General features: G+C 38.8%; 1 protein-coding gene across 1 annotated transcript; it reads right to left on the bottom strand.

Moving 5' to 3' along the window:
- Positions 1 to 344: 344 nt before the first annotated feature.
- Positions 345 to 9,034, bottom strand: SPAM1 (sperm adhesion molecule 1). Its single transcript, XM_039493744.1, has 3 exons — positions 7,948 to 9,034; positions 4,497 to 4,586; positions 345 to 1,100 (listed from the first exon to the last, which is right to left on the bottom strand). The coding sequence occupies exons 1-3, from the start codon at positions 8,944 to 8,946 to the stop codon at positions 444 to 446; spliced, it is 1,746 nt and encodes a 581-aa protein (XP_039349678.1). The 5' UTR covers positions 8,947 to 9,034; the 3' UTR covers positions 345 to 443.
- Positions 9,035 to 9,979: the final 945 nt, after the last annotated feature.

The following is a 9,979-nucleotide window of genomic DNA, read 5'->3' as shown; positions in this document are numbered from 1 at the left end:
GATGAAAATTCACCCCATAAAGAGGACCAGCACCAAGTCTACGTACTATTCAAGACCCACTTAGGATCAGTTTGAAGTGAATTTCACACACTTATTTTAACACATAAAATCTTCTATTACAAATAGCTCCCTCACCCATATAAAATTTTGTTTTTCAAATATAAAAATTAGTTACAAAATGTTCAATTTTTTTTATTATTCTGTTACACAAAGATGTGGCCAGCATTTCTCTGGCACAAATAGTAGTTTTTAGAATTAAACTGAAAAGCTGATGTACAGTTTGAGGCACAGAAAATGGGACTGATCCAGTTAAATCCACAGAAATCACAGCTACTTATCTCTTTTAAGAATGGTCCCTTTGTGGGAATAAAAACTCCAGAATGCTGAACACATCCTTGAAGAAAGAAAGAATGAAAATGGCATTCTTTCATCAGTTGAGCCATTTAGATTAGGTTTCTCAAAATTAGAATTAAACAAACCACATCCAATATCTTCATCTCATCAGACGATGAACTACTGAAGCTATGAGTATTGGTTATCTTTAAATCACCACTACTGTTAGTTGGGGCATTGATGTGTCCTGCAGTAGATACGTTGAATGTGTTATTCCAAATAGTTTGCTGAAAACCTGTTGCATTATGTGCAGGTAATGTTATGTTTCTCTGTGGGGTAAATGAAAATATACTCGTGCTGGAAGAGGCTCTGCCCCCAGGGGCTTCTACATTAGAAAGTGAATTTAAAGATACTTGAACACAAATATCTTCTGAAATGCAGGCATTGATGTAGTGGATGTCATTTATATCAACACTAGGTTCACAATTGTAGCCTGCATAACAGCGGCAATAAAATTTTTCTATAAATCGCTGCAGATCCTGAAATGATGGCTGCCCTTGTATGGCATAATTCCCATTCCTTGAAATCTGAATGACAAAATTCTCTGGGTTCAGATGAAGATAGTCACTGGAGTTCCAATTCTTTCGTGCACATGCACCAGAGTCATGGCATAATACCTGACTACAGATTTTGGCTGCCATCGTTACATTGATGATGTAAGGGTTCAGAGTGTGCCTAAGGTAGCTGTCCAGAGTCCTGCAAGTGCTCTGTAAAAAGAAAATCATATTAAAGTTTAGTATACAAATTCAGTATGAAAATGGTTGTCACTTCAATAACAACATTGTTGTAGCTAATTATCAGTGTTTCTCTTGAAGTATTGTGAATGCAGAAAGTCAGTTATCATTGGCTGTTGGAAGCAAGCACACTTATTAAGTTGTTATACAGTGCAATAATTATGGCAAAATTATGCTAGGTAGATGCTGGAGATTTTATTAAAATCGTTCAAATATCAGAAAGCAGAGGAATTAAGGCTTTCACTTTATCTATGTAAGGTTAGCCTGTAGTTTTTTTGAGTCAGATGTGTTTAATGAAGTTATAAGAGAGATCAAAATTCCTTTTATTTTGAGGGGATCCTGAAGAATTTTAGGTCTTGACAAATGATCATTTTTTCTAATTATTATCCCCATGAAACTTTAATTTTTTTCCGCTGAGCTGACTATCCATCAGCTGCGGAAGGTAGGGGTTTTTAAGGCTCGAACTGAACACTCCAAGGGCTCTGCCTTGGGAATGGAAAGAGTTCTGGGAACTTCTTCATATTGAGGAATATCTTCAAAACATGCCTCATTGATTGAGAAATTCTTGTGTAATTGGCACAGGTTTCCTATTTGCTTGGCATGGTTTCATAATTAGAGGCAGGGGGGGTGCGTGTTGCTTTTTGGTATGTTTTTTTTCTGAGGCTATATCTATACTGGGCATTTGCCCTGATTAGACACCAAATACCTAGTGTAGACAGGCACGGCTACTATTTGCACCAGTGCAGTTTACCCCTGGGGTAAACTGTACCAGTACATATCACAGCTGATAGCAGTTAGTTTACCCTGTCTGCCTTAGGGTTTGTACTGAGGCAGCGACATCAATGGCTGCTCACCAATGGCTGAAATCAGGACAATAACCCAGTGTAAAAAAGGCCTAAGAGAACCCTCTGCATTTTTCCCTTTTTCCACCTGTTATGTTGAGAAGGGTATGTCTTGGACCTAACAAAGGCTAAGATGAAACATTTATTTACTATTCAAACATTAAAGAGTTAAGTGTGGTCTGGGATTTCATAGCAAGTAATAGCCTCCACTAAAAAACTCTTTATAACTCATTTATTAAAGATACAGAAAAAGAAGGGGAAATAGTTAAAGCATTTGAGCATTTGAAATGTGAAGTATTGAAGACTTTCTTTTTAACGGTAACCCTTCCCTTTAGCTGGAAACAGTCTTTTATAGGAGACAGCTCTGTCTGATAGCCTTTTAGATGGTGCTAACTGGTCTTCTGGGGAAAAAAGAAGTTTGTTTGGATGGTCTGGATCTGTTATTGAAATTGAACCCCATTTTCTTTAAGATAAAACAAGGCAAACACATGAAAGAGGAGAGGACAGAATAGTAAAGATGGAAGCTATTTTTTCTATTTTAGGTGCTGATTTGTACTTGCGGCCTCGCTGCTGGAGAAGCACAGGCACATTGCATTATCAGCCACTCTGAGACCTGGCGAACTCGTACCACTGTCAGTCTGTTTAAGGCATTGTTTTAAGCTGTCTCTCTGGTCACAGGCTCACAGCTATGTTACACAAGATAAGAGTTGTGTTGGTTGGCTCATCCACACTCTTTATTTTTAGACAGAAGGCAAAAGGAGTGAGCTAGGAAAGAGAAGAAACAAGGCAGGGAAGAAAAATGACACATAAGGGAGGGGGTGACACCAGGAACCAAAATCTCATGTTCCAGGCCTTGTTTAGGATTTAGCCAAAGCTGGTAGAGGTGGCAATGTCATCTGGTTCCCTCTCTCTCTTGTCTGGTCTCGTCAGGATGCCTTTCAGGATTAGGATGATGTAGGCCCAGTGGTGTTAGTGTGGATCCCAACCAGGAGACAGTGGGAGTGGCAGCCAAGATGGTGAACCTTTCTTCTTCCAGTCCATGCATCCTTCCCACTCTCATTTGGTGAAGCCCAGATAAACATTGTCCATGGTGGTCACCTCATCTCAGTAACATTTGCCAATTAAAATACATTTTGTGATTTCAACTATAGATATTTCCTCCCATTTCTAGAATCTCTCCATTTTTATCACTTATGTCATGCCAACCTGTGACCTTTCTGGGAGTCTTGAAGACTCCTTAGTATAGTTCTTTTAATTCAAGCAATCCAGTTTGTATGTGTCTATTTTTAACTTTTAGGTAACAGGCTGTGTTGTTCTTGGACAATTTAGAGTACAGGCCTTTAAACAACACAACCCACCATCCTTGCACTCTTCTGAAGAGCTGCAGGACTTTACTGTTACTGATTCTGTCAGTTAGTCTATGTCACTTATATTGATTGCAGTGGCACCCAAAGTGACCTCTGTAGACAAATGTTACAATCTGTATATGCAAAATCTCATTTGCTTATAATAAATTTGCAAATTTAATTCTAAAGGCTGTTGCCAATGTAAATTCTGTCATAATAATTGCGTGCACAAATTAGATGCAAATGATATTCATATCAAAACCAAGCATGTACAAATGGAGTCTATGTTCAGATCTTTCGAAAATTCAGTCCTTAAAGAACTATGAATATTTATGTGGGCATGCTTTCTGTTCAGGGGACACCAACAGTGCTGGACAGTTCCAATTCCTTCCTTTTAGGAGACTGTGGGTGAGGGTGAAAGTACAATAACCATACAAACAATATTTTATATGGACTGACTTGACTGTATATGAATGGGCTAGTTCAAAAGATTTATTCCAACATCCTTAGAACAGTGTTTCTCAAACTGTGGCTGATCTTCCTAAAGTAAATGAAGGGGAAAAAAGATTTCCCCCCCTCTTTTGCCATGCATCTTTCTCATATAGGAGTCAGTCAAGGTATTATCATCCACTGCATCAGAAATATAGAACAGGCTAATAGTGAAATGTAACAGGCTACCACCTCTTAATGTTTAAATTATCTTTCCTAAATCTACCATTAAAAAAAACAACAACAATCCATGAGAATGATCATAAAAACAGTTGCACCTGAATATTTTTCTGTGCCTGAGGATGGAATGCTATGAAGAAATATCAGAACTCCTAAACTGACCAAACAAGTGACAACCTGCCTGCAGCTAACATAGTAGCTTGTCTAGTCACTAATCCCTAACAGCATGTATCAGATTGAAATCTAAGTACTAACACTGATATAAAAAGACTTCTGGAGGGATGACGTTTTATTTAAGTATAGTGGTAGATCATGCCAACAAGCCTCAAAGGTGTTTGCTTTCTTCTCAGAGAAGACACTGGGTCTTCTGGGAAAACTGCTTAGTCATTATTTAAAGTAGAAATTCTGAGAGGAGTAAATAAATAATAATAATTAATACCTTACATTTTTCATCTCTAAGGAAAAATAATGTATTGTTCTTTTAAAAATTGAATGTAATTAATCTGACATACCACACTCAATGTTAAATTCAGGTCTCCCCAGATTACAATTCCAGACACCCCTAATGCAGCAGATTCTCCAATGGTATTTACAAGGTCATCCTGAAAGCAAACGTGCAAGGATGAATAATAAAATAAGTATGCTTCAGTAATATGCAGTACATACAATAAGTTATATAACCAGGATAATCACCTTGAAAGTGGTAAATAATTAAACATTACACCCACACTCTGCTCTCAGTTATGTTGGTGGATTCTGGAAGGGAGTTGAGCAGATGATGCAAAACAATGTTACCACTTAAAACCCTTTTGAGTATGTCTTATGATCAGAGAACTAAGACTCAAATTGAGCCCCTACAAGTTCATGAGACACACTGGCACTTCTCCAAGCTGATCTCCATTTTGTCCCACCCCTTTCTCCCCTCCTATCAGCTCTTTTGGCTAATCAGAGTTGGTGGTCCAAATTCAAAAGTGCTACCTGAGGCTGGGGCATGAAAGACCTCATTCAGGGCAATGCTTTGCCTAACGTTGGCCAGCAGGGGTAGCCAAAGCAGAAAAGGAGCCGGAGGAAGAGTCAACCCCTTTCGGACCCTCTGCCTTCAGGAAAGGGAGACACAGGGTGCTCCTGGGCTTTACACATAGATGTATTTAATATATTTGTTTATATATTGTTCATTCAGGTTTAATCCCAGGTAACCCCACTGATTTCAGTGGAGTTTCTCCAGATTTACAGAATTATAATGTATAAATGAGAGCAGAATTTGTTCATCATGCTTGAGATTGACCTATAAAGTGGACTTGTGCCGTTTTTGCCTCTTTTTGTTGAATATAAAAAGTTTGTTTTTTTTAATTCTGCTTATCTTTTCACATCAGAAATTCTGACCCTGCTCCAGGCATTGGGTGACCAGATGTCCTGATTTTATAGGGACAGTCCCGATATTTGGGTCTTTGTCTTACATAGGCTCCTATTACCCCAAACCCCCTGTCCCGATTTTTCACACTTGCTGTCTGGTCACCTTATCCAGGCAAGCAAGTTCCATGATAGTAGGAGAACTAGTGAAATGGTGATACCACAAGAGCCCAGAGAACAAAAGATGAGCAACAGGGTGGGGTAGGGTAGGGGTTTACCGTTAAACAGAAATCTAAAGGGTTTGTTTGTTTGTTTGTTTTTATTAACACCTAATCAACAATGAGTATTTAACATTTTAGAGAAAGGAAGCTTCTCTTAAAGATTTGAGAAACTTGCCTCTTCAGATGTCTCACAATAGACATCCCTGAGATCTCTAAGGTCCTCTAACACAGTGGTTCTCAACCAGGGGTACATGTACCCCGGAGGGTATGCAGAGGTTTTCCAGGGGTTACTTCAACTCATCTAGATATCTGCTTAGTTTTACAACAGGCTACATAAAAACACTAGCAAAGTCAGTACAAACTAAAATGTCATACAATGACTTGTTTATACCGCTCTGTATGCTATACACTGAAATGATTAAATACATATTAAAGTACAATATTTATATTCCAATTGATTTATTTTATAAATATATGGTAAAAATGAGAAAGTAAGCAAAGGTTCAGTACTAGTGTGCTGTGATACTTTTTTGTATTTTTGTCTGATTTTTATAAGCAAACAGTTTTTAAGTGAGGTGAAATTTTGGGATACGCAAGACAAATCAGAATCCTGCAAGGGGTACAGTAGTTAGAACATAAGAACGGCTGTACCGGGTCAGACCAAAGGTCCATCTAGCCCAGTATCTGTCTACCGACAGTGGCCAATGCCAGGTGCCCCAGAGGGAGTAAACCTAACAGGCAATGATCAAGTGATCTCTCTCCTGCCATCCATCTCCATCCTCTGACGAACAGAGGCTAGGCACACCATTCTTACCCATCCTGGCTAATAGCCATTTATGGACTTAGCCACCATGAATGTATCCAGTTCCCTTTTAAACATTGTTATAGTCCTAGCCTTCACAACATCCCCAGGTAAGGAGTTCCACAAGTTGACTGTGTGCTGCATGAAGAAGAACTTCCTTTTATTTGTTTTAAACCTGCTGCCTATTAATTTCATTTGGTGATCCCTAGGGCTGGTCCACACTAAGAAGCGGGATCGAACTAGGGTACGCAAATTCAGCTACGTGAATAACATAGCTGAATTCGAAGTACCCTAGTTCGAACTACTCACCCGTCCAGACACCGTGGAATCGAAGTCTGCGGCTCCAAGGTCGACTCCGCCACCGCCTTTTGCAGTGGTGGAGTACCGGAGTTCGAACTATCGCTTCCGGAGTTCGAACTATCGCGTCCAGATTAGATGCGATAGTTCGAACTCCGAGAAGTCGAACTCACCGCGTCGACCCGGCTCGTAAGTGTAGACTAGCCCCTAGTTCTTGTATTATGGGAATAAGTAAATAACTTTTCCTTATCCACTTTCTCCACACCACTCATGATTTTATATACCTCTATCATATCCCCCCTTAGTCTTCTCTTTTCCAACCTGAAGAGTCCTAGCCTCTTTAATCTTTCCTCGTATGGGACCCTCTCCAAACCCCTAATAATTTTAGTTGCCCTTTTCTGAACCTTTTCTAGTGCTAGAATATCTTTTTTGAGGTGAGGAGACCACATCTGTACACAGTATTCGAGATGTGGGCGTACCATGGATTTATATAAGGGCAATACTATATTCTCAGTCTTATTCTCTATCCCCTTTTTAATGATTCCTAACATCCTGTTTGCTTTTTTGACCGCCTCTTCACACTGCATGGACATCTTCAGAGAACTATCCACGATGACTCCAAGATCTTTTCCCTGACTTGTTGTAGCTAAATTAGCCCCCATCATATTGTATGTATAGTTGGGGTTATTTTTTCCAATGTGCATTACTTTACATTTATCCACATTAAATTTCATTTGCCATTTTGTTGCCCAATCAGTTTGGAAAGGTGGAGAGCCACTGCTCTAACAAAACCAGAACAGACCATACTTCATATTCCTAATACTTCTTGAGGTAAAACTCAACAGAAACATCTTTTTTAGAAGTAATCTTCATACTTTCTTTATACATCATTTTTTTTTTTAAAAATTGTCCCTAGTCCAATTTTAATAGCCCCTAACTAGTCAGCTTGGAACAACAGCTAATTCATATTTTCCCTCAATTAACCTGCTACAATATTCTTTCCACTTTAATAGCATTTCACTACTTGTTGGATACAGTATAGGTATCCATAAGGTATTGGGAGGAAGTTTGGAAGAATTCAACCCTTTTGGCTTGGCTGAATTTAATTGCTGAATAAACTTAAGTTTTATGACTCTGTCTGTACACTTCCATTTCAATACAATTTCATTTACTTGTCAAGTAAACATCCAAACCCCCTATGGGATACTTTAATCATCTTGCAAATGCTTTGTGCCTATGTATTTAGTATGCCTTACATTACAAATATTTAAGAGCTAGCCAAGCCTCACTCACCTGAGAGAGATATTCCTGATTGAAATCTGTGAATACTGGACGTGTATATACAAAAATGGGAAGTGGACAGGTGGAATTTGAAACATTAGAAACTCTAATGGCTTCTTGAACTCTATTACGAACAAAGAGTGGTGCATTTTTGGAAGATCTCAAGGCCGTTTCCAGATAGACAGATGGGTAAAGTGCTGTGCTTTCCTCCCACAACCAATTAAGCTCATTATTTCTTGCTATTTCAATATCTAAACAGCTTCCTGTATAATTGTGGGGATTTTGCTTGTAATCATAGTTATAGCAGTCAGGGTAAAGGTAATATCCCCACAAATGATTTGGCTTCATTGATATTCCCAGTTTTAAAGATTGCAACATAAGTGATTTTGCTGCATCTTCAAATTCCATTTTGGCTAAAGTCCTGGCTTGGGTTTCTGATAGGCTTAAATCTTTTTGCTGAACAAACTCAACAGACACCTGTCTGTAAATGTCTTTCGAGCTCCAGTTCCGTATCCATAGTGGCCTCCAGTTTTCCCAGTCGATGACAGCCAAGCCAACCAGTTCATCTGAAGGCATGTAAAAATTAATGTCATCATTGGCTTTCTTTAAATGATGCTCCATGGAACAGAGTTGGGGGATCCCACCATTAAACGTCTCACCTGTGTTCTCATCTATGTAAGGATAATTGCCCAGCCTGTTAGCATAGAATATAGTAATACTCTGCTCAGTGGATGTCTTTAGTGTGCTTCCTACCAAGTGGAAGAGTCTCATATCCAGCTGCACTCGAGTCTTCTCAGTGCAAAGCTCTGTAGGAGCATTCCAGATGGAGAGGAAAGGAGAATTGGGGATGAGAGGACGGGCTCTTATATGCAAAGATGAGCAGCAAGTAACTAGAATAATGATGAACACCAGCCAGGATGCTCTGTTAGTGGCAACAAAGCTACCAAAGCTTCGGTCTTGCCTTAGGGTTTCCATTTCAGTTAGTGAATGGCTCAGTATGTACAATGGCATTAGCTGTTTGTGATCAAGCTGCAAATAAATGCTCCAAAGGTGCTCACAGCCATGGTAGTCAGTCAGAGTCTTTAGTAAAATAATATATTTCTTCAAATAGAGTACACATTCAGCAATATTCCTTAAGGGTAAAAGATGTGTTGTTTATCTCATGTTCTTTATTGCTTTATTGCACATTCAAGGAAGCTTCCCAATACTTGCCCAACCTAATGCAGAAAAAGAGACTGAAGCCATTATAATATCCAGTGGGATTTTTTTTAAGAGTATCCTTAAAACATAAATAGACATAGTTTGTAGCTATGAAAATACTGCCATTTTTCAGTGAGCAGAGACTACTCCTCCTGAGTGAAAAACCAGCATAGCATCACAGAAGCAATAAAATACTTAAAGAAGATATAAGATGGTCAGGGAAGTGGTTTCTAATGGTCAGAGCATGGAACAAAGTTGATACCCCATCTTACTTCTGATTCTGCCAGCAACTCAAGTATGTGACTTTGAACAAAGTCACATAAGCACTTGGTGCCTCTACATATTCAATAATAATCTGGGTATAATATTACTTACCTACCTCACAAGGTTGTTCTGAAGCTATTAATTTTACAAAGCACTTTGCGATCTCCAGATGAAAGATCCTCTGTACATGCAATTGTTACGATTATGTCCTTGCTCTAGGACAAAATGTGGGCGCTATTTTCTTGTTTCTTGTCTCATATTCCTATTGCTTGCCTGTTTTAATGCAATATACTGTACCTCTGTTGCATCATAAGCACTATGATATAGTAGCTCTGTTTGTCTTCAACTTCTGAATCCAGCAATCATGCCTGCATGCCTATCAGTCAAGCTTTGCTAAAAATGCAGTGCATTTTCATAATTTACGCTGTTGTGAAAATCCTTCCTGCTGAATTATTTTTGCCAAAACAATATGGTAATTGTATTAGCAAGTGACTTGCAGTAGGAAAGATATCACAATACAGAATCCATCAAAATAAAGCTTGTGATCTGTGGGCTTGATTATGCCCAGATCTATGTGGAT

The sequence above is a fragment of the Mauremys reevesii genome, linkage group 1, assembly GCF_016161935.1.
Source record: "Mauremys reevesii isolate NIE-2019 linkage group 1, ASM1616193v1, whole genome shotgun sequence".
In the NCBI taxonomy this organism is placed as follows: domain Eukaryota; kingdom Metazoa; phylum Chordata; order Testudines; family Geoemydidae; genus Mauremys; species Mauremys reevesii.
Note: the sequence above shows the minus strand (reverse complement) of the source record. Positions and strands in the feature narration are given on the sequence as shown.

Bases quoted from the DNA above. Each gene is read 5' to 3' on its own strand.
- SPAM1 (XM_039493744.1), bottom strand. From the start codon at position 8,946: ATGCCATTGTACATACTGAGCCATTCACTAACTGAAATGGAAACCCTA. The intron at 4,587-7,947 runs GTGAGTGAGGCT...GTTTGCTTTCAG, and splicing joins ATCAGGAATATCTCTCTCAG to GATGACCTTGTAAATACCAT. The intron at 1,101-4,496 runs GTATGTCAGATT...TTCTTTTTACAG, and splicing joins TGAATTTAACATTGAGTGTG to AGCACTTGCAGGACTCTGGA.